The sequence below is a fragment of the Austrofundulus limnaeus genome, unplaced genomic scaffold (genome assembly GCF_001266775.1).
Source record: "Austrofundulus limnaeus strain Quisiro unplaced genomic scaffold, Austrofundulus_limnaeus-1.0 Scaffold118, whole genome shotgun sequence".
Classification (NCBI taxonomy): domain Eukaryota; kingdom Metazoa; phylum Chordata; class Actinopteri; order Cyprinodontiformes; family Rivulidae; genus Austrofundulus; species Austrofundulus limnaeus.
Window position 1 is genome coordinate 962,733 of NW_013952520.1, and position 6,903 is coordinate 969,635.

Consider the following 6,903-nt stretch of genomic DNA (forward strand, 5'->3'; position numbering starts at 1 on the left):
GGTTATAACCCCCACAATAATTTGGTCCAGTCAATATAACCCCTCCAATAAAATGACATCATTTGCTCAAACACAATAGAAATAAACTGGTTAAATATATAGACGCAACTCTTGTCTTTAGGTAACTTTGACCTGATTTAAAAACAGTAAGATTGAAAGAGTGGAATTGCTGGAATGTTTTCAGGTCCTTGGACAGTGTGAAAGACTGAAGGAACTGTCCAAGGTCCTGAAAGTGCTGGAATGAAAGACTGAAGGAACTGTCCAAGTTCCTGAAAGGGCTGGGATATTTCAGAACTTTAGACAGTGTGAAGGACTGAAGGAACTGTCCAAGGTCCTGAAAGGGCTGGGATGTTTCAGAACTTTAGACAGTGTGAAGGACTGAAGGAACTGTCCAAGGTCCTGAAAGGGCTGGGATGTTTCAGAACTTTAGACAGTGTGAAGGACTGAAGGAACTGTCCAAGGTCCTGAAAGGGCTGGGATGTTTCAGAACTTTAGACAGTGTGAATGACTGAAGGGACTGTCCAAGGTCCTGAAAGGGCTGGAATGTTTCAGAACTTTAGACAGTGTGAAGGACTGAAGGAATGGTGATTCCGTCTGTAATTTCCGCATTGCAGAAATCATAGAGCCCTACAAATCTCAGTCCTAGTTTTTAACAATTTTTTTACACACCTGGGAAATTTTTCCATGTACCCACTGTAACATCCTTGCATACACCAATGGGTACACATACCCCTGGTTGGGAATCATTGCCCAAGGGAAACTATGTTTGAGCATGACTTACCCCCCCCCCCCCCCCCAATGGTAAAACTAAATTTACGCCCTTGGATCAAAGCCATGAGGAAATACATGGAGACTTTGACAAACCACTGTGTTCATGTGTGAAACATGTCAAAGTAACATCCAAATGCAGTCCTGATCAAATTTTTTTTTTAAATGGCAGGAATTCATTTCATGCATTGTTGGATATTAAGAAGATTTGAAGTAGAGCTTTGAAATGCAAAAAATACAAAATAAGATAAAAAAATCTGAGTTTCCTTTTTTGTTTTTTTGCAAACAACCGTTGAGTTGAAATACTTCATCAGCTGATCAAAACTTTAAAACCACAGCATTTAAAGCCTATTCTCTGTCAGGTATCCACAGTGTCATTTGAGGGCRAATACAAAAAATGTTTGTATCTTTGAATTCAGTTGGATTGTTCAGCTGCATAGACAAGGCCSCTCACAGCTGAGGTTGGAYGCAGTAAGACAGTCGTTTTATACTTCTTCAAAGATCCTGAGGGTTATGGAACAAAAAGTCAAGTGATAGATTAAATTAATGACACTGGCCCTGAGCCGGAGGATCCAGTTGACTGATCCTAGGCCCAGATGAAGCTCGTCTCTGGTGCCAACTGCAGTCCAATAACCATCAGACAGCATCATGTGCWCACAGCTTCCTCTGCTGGTTAGAACTTGGACATGGCCTCATGGTCTTGAAAACATTAACAGACACTGATGGTCAAAATGTCACATTGTGTTTGCAAAATGCTGTAACCGAGCCCAAACACTTCAAATATGAAATAAAAGCAAACATTKCYTTCAAACTACACAACTTGCAACCAAGTGTGTAGATTTTACAGTCAGTCAGCAGGCCTAAATAATGGACACTGCACCAATGCTCGTCTATGTAGYCTGTTACATCCCTTTCATATCATGTTATCTTTCTACTCAGGCTGTCAAATGTTCCTTCTTGCAAAGAATTGGATCCTGAATCAGAAATACTTTGATGCAAATTTTATTGATTTCAAAATATTTATTCAAATTGCAGCTAAAATATGAAATACTGTAAATATTGCAGACAACGCTGTAAATGTAAACCAACATGTGTTGACAGTTTTGCAAAAGAAGAAAATATGTCAATCCATTGAGAAATAGTTAACACGTCTGCAAGAAGTGACTTCTGCTCTGCTGACTTAGTGATGATGAAAACTCAGTTTCTTTAAGTGGGACAAAGCAACCAAGAGAAACTGAATAGTTCCAGCTCAGTTAGCTTAGCGGCATCAGTGGAACATTCAGTTTAAATTAAGATCTGCTTCTAGGTGGCATGCAGTGAACATTATTTTAATTTTAATGCATCTCTGAAAGCAATTATTGGATGTACTTGTACAAGTGATTCATTTTTGGTCAATTCAACAAAATTAATTCAAATTGTTTCCTTTTTAGCAATTGTAATATGTGAAGCACTTTGGCCAATGGCAGTTTTAAATGTGCTATACAAATAAAGTTGACTTGATTTAATCAGTCTTATCCTACACAAAATGAATACAACTCATTGCATTTTAAAGATGTGTTGAAATTTGGTTGAGGCCCCTGTCACAGTATGTTTTAGAAAAACTATGAAAACAATTTATGACAAAATAACTCACTTTAAATATTTAATAATTTGAATTCCAGTATTCATCCAAAAGAGGCTTCCAGTTGATTACTTTTATTCCGTCTTCAGTGTATACCACTTCAAAGTCCGACTAAATTTTCACATGTTGTCTAAAACCTCAGTGTGACAGRGCCTTCACTTAAGTGTTTTTCATATTTAAAAAAAGCTGGTTATGGAATCAGATGGTTTCTGTGGTGAATGTTGTTTCTGTCAGCAAAACTAATTTTAGACATTTTATCTCTGAAACTTTCAGCTAATAGTGGGTTCTGGGAAATTATCACAAAGTTTGTTCTCACTTTAATTACACATGACCCAAGTTTTAATAAACTTAACTTGAGCCAAACTATTGGTACAATAAAAAAAAACTTTAATTCTGTAAAAACTGGATAGATTTTAGTTTTTTAAACTTTATTTAAGAAGCAATTGTTCCTATGTACAGTTGGTTGAAAATAGTCACCAATGTCTTCCTCACTGTGTGCTTCTTCTTCACACTGCCTACATAAGCAGGGCGGTCACCTGATGGGCTTCTAACTCTGCTTGTGCCCAATGACTGAAATGTTATGTGGAGTTGCTCAAGGTGTGACATAATGACTCAGGCTGAAASACTGAAGAGTTCACACATAACTGTTTATTTACAAGGTTCCTGCTCTGCTGACAGTTCAAATATCACACACAGATAACCAGATTACATAAGAAAATAATGGAAATCTGGACAAAAATGCAGGAGCACAAATTTTTCATTAAAAAACTGTCAGAAATATATTTGGGTTGATCACACTGTCACAGCTGGAAGACTAAGATCTACAGAAGCTAAATGTGTAAAAGAAAGAGGATGAGTCCATTCATGGCCCTGGTCTCAGAGGGGGGTGGTTGGTGTGGAGGGGGTGGGGGGCACAGAAACTGGGTGCAGTCCCAGGTCCAGGGCTGGAGCCTCGTCAGGGGGTGGTGGGCTCTTCTTCTGGGCCTCCAGCTTCTCTGTCAGCTGACTGTGTAAGTCCTTCAGTGGCTCACTGCACTGTGGTCACACACAGGAACACACAGATTCAGCAAATCAAATAAAAAGTTACTGTTTTTAATGGTCAAATGGAAAACGGACTGAGTTTATACAGCACTTTATCAAGCCCCATGGGGACACCAAAGCCCTGTACACTACAGTCATTCACCCAGTTATACACAAGTCCACACACTGATGGTGGTAAGCTACATTGTAGCCACAGCTGCCATGGGGCACACTGACAGAGGCAGGTTTTTGTCAGAACTGCAACAATGAATGAAATTTTGCAGATTTGAATGGACCACGCAGAGGAGAAGGGGGGTCTCTGCAGAACATGTCCTGTGGGCGGAGACGGCCAAAATCGTGATTGGCGGAGGTCTTAATGTGGGCGGAGACGGCCCAAGAGACGTGATTGGTCAGACTGACGGTGGGGTATGAGGCTGGAGGCAGCGGGAGTAGCTTGGTCGAGTCGGGCAGGAAGTAACATGTTTTTTTTAGATTAATTTTAGTCATAACTTGAGAAAGAAAAGTGTTAGCTGCACGAAATTTGAACGTCATACATGTGAAGGGACGTGTAACAATATGGCTCAGTCAAAACATGCCTAACCAGCCTGTAAAAAGATAGATAAAAATCAATATTTTTTTATAGAACATGTTCTGCAGAGACCCCTACTTGATGCAGAGGGCTCCGGCATATTTCAATAAACCTGAAGTATTCATTAATATATCATTCTTTTGAGACGCAAAATACTGTCTTTGAACATGCACATTAGTAACTGTGAAAAGGTGAATTACATCCAACCCCATGTCAACCTGACTGTATGAAATCAAACTGAAACAAGGCTGAGAGAAACTGTTGTTGCTTTCAGGGGTTTTCCATAAGGCTGTTACTGAAACCGAAATAATGCAAAATGACTCCTTTTCAGACCAGACATCATTTACAGGTGAGAGAGAAAAGTAATGAGGCCAGTTTCAGTAATATTCTGGCATCATGACTCTGCACAAAGTGTGAGACAAGAGTAGAAACTGCACCAACCTGTTTAGGAGGTTCAAGAGTTTTCATCAGAGTTTCCATGTAGGAGGGCAGAACTTTGTGGTGCAGATGAAGCAACATGCGCAGGATGTGTCTGTGGACATTTTCTTTACTGAAACACATTCAGATTAAAACAACAGAGATGATGGAATTCAACAGAGAAAAAAAAACAGCGTATACACAGTTTGTTCTTTTTTAAGCACAGTAAAATAAGCATCTATTACAGCTTAGCAGTCACGGGGTGTCCCCCTGGAAGACACATTAAGCAGAATAAATAAACCCACCTGGAGAACGAAGTGAGAAGGAAACCATCAAAGACAACAGAACAAAAGTCCTCTGATCCAAACTCATCTGAGAGCAGCGTGAGGTGTCCGGTCAGCAGGTGCAGGAAGATATCACCAAAAGACATGTCGTTGTAGGTGTCCACTGAGGAGAACAGTAACAAACACAGAGATCTGACTTAATCCAATGTCCAACATCCTGCTACAAATTACATATGAAACTAAAATTAACACAGAAAAAACTAATCAGTTATTACAGAGGAAAACCTCAACGATACATTGTTTTGGCTCTGAAACTATCAAAACTTACTAAAGTCAAAATAAGATACAATTATATAAAGATTGCAACTTTTTCCAACTGCTAGTTCAATTTACTCTAAAGCATGCTAACAGACAATAAATGTATAACAGATTTAAAATGAAAAGCACTCAAACTGGAAAGATCTAGATAAAAATAAATTGAAAGATTTCTCCACAATTTTATTGCTGACCCAAACGTATAGTGAGGCAGGGCTGTACGTTAACTTTTCTAGCTCACAGCACCGGTGCTACAGAGGTTGCTGATTTTGTAGCACAGAACAAAAAGTTGTAGCACCAGCATAAAATGTCTGTTTTAATCTCTAAAACCAAAAGCCAGAATGGTGAATAATATGGTGAGTATTGTTGTAGGACAGGACTCACCAACCTTTTTGTGTCTGAGAGCTACTTCAGGGGAGAAACACAAACAGCTACTTATTTGATAAAAAAAAAAAAAAAACAGATTTATACAGCTCAGATTCAATTATAAAAATTTACATATACGTGAATATTTAATTACTATGTTACATCTTAATGTTAATCTCCTCATGATAGTTATCAATAATAATTTACTATGATTAAGTTAATATTACTGTAAGTGATCAGCAGATTTATCTTAGTCCAGAGTTTTCAGTTTAAATCTCTTTTGATGAACACAAAATCACTAAATGGATGAACGGCACGTAACGAGTTCGTTTTCCCTCTGACAGTTCAGAAATCATCAACAGAGACCCTCTGTCATCGCACTCACGTGTGATTTCAGAGAACAGGATGGAAGTAAGAGGCCTGGAAAAAAACCCTCAGCTGCTCTGAGTAAAGCTACTAAAGTCTGCAGCAGGAGCTGCAGAATAACTCTTGACCCTTTGTTATGTTGCAGATCAAAATACATCCAAGAACATCTTTTTAGGGTTTTAAAGTGTAACTTACCCCAAAATCAACTTTTTTTAACAAATAAACTGCCCAAATTGTGTCTTAAGGGTAATACCTTGCTATTTTTGACCTAAATTTAACATTTTTGTCTAAAATAGTTTAAATCGTCAATATTTGGTCAAAAACGGCTTGGTGCTGCCATCTAGGGGTTTAAAAAAGACTACCACGTTTGGAGTACCTTGTGACGTGTGGTACAGCGTGACGTGTCACAGTACTGTGCTCAGTATAAAGGCTCTCTGTAGAGACACGCCCTGCAGAGATTCAGGAGTTAGCCATAGCATTGTTGATGGTAGCTGTGGTAGAAGCTGCCTTCTCCTCCCCCACAGTGAAAACATGGAGTCTATCAGTCATAAAACAAACTGAATTAACTTACACATCCTCTTTGTGCTTCAAGAGTTTTTAAACTGTGGTTGTTGTGTCACATAGTTTAGATCGGGCCAAAAATACACACACCCTCGCACACACATATTGTCCCCACATGTGCAATAAAACATGTCCACACACACACACACGCACGCACGCACGCACGCACGCACGCACGCACACACACACACACACAGCTATCATTATTATTATTATAGATCATAGCCACAGCCTTACTGTGTTCAGGAAATAATAAAAGAGCTCAGTGACTCGCTCCGCTGTATGTCCCCATAAGTGCACATAAACCAGAACATGTGCCTCCGCTGCTGAGGGGTTTTCCACATCAGGATGTCCGGACCCCTGCAGCAGGCAGCGGGATGATGTCCGGACACCTGCAGCAGGCAGCAGGATGACAGAAACTTACCTCGAGGCAGTGATGGAAAAAAAAAGACGTGGATGTCCGTGATCAGCTCTTCAAACTGCTCCTGAAAACTTTTCAAGCAAGTCCTGGTACGGACCGGTCCGAACAGAAGTTACAGAACCGGACAGTGACTGCTCCGTTTCAGAACATCCTGGAACATCCACAGGTATTGTCC

The 6,903-nt window shown here is 39.7% G+C and overlaps 1 protein-coding gene across 2 annotated transcripts in view; it reads right to left on the reverse strand.

Moving 5' to 3' along the window:
- Window positions 1-3,017: 3,017 nt before the first annotated feature.
- The window catches only part of nelfb (negative elongation factor complex member B), a 37,747-nt gene continuing 33,861 nt past the window's right edge, over window positions 3,018-6,903 (reverse strand). For both annotated transcript variants that reach the window (XM_014014700.1, XM_014014699.1), the window contains exons 11-13: window positions 4,721-4,862; window positions 4,440-4,548; window positions 3,018-3,424 (exon numbers count right to left, since the gene is read on the reverse strand). In XM_014014700.1, coding sequence (XP_013870154.1) covers window positions 3,266-3,424; window positions 4,440-4,548; window positions 4,721-4,862 — 410 coding nt within the window. In that variant the 3' untranslated portion in view covers window positions 3,018-3,265. The remainder of the gene's footprint in view (window positions 3,425-4,439; window positions 4,549-4,720; window positions 4,863-6,903) is intronic.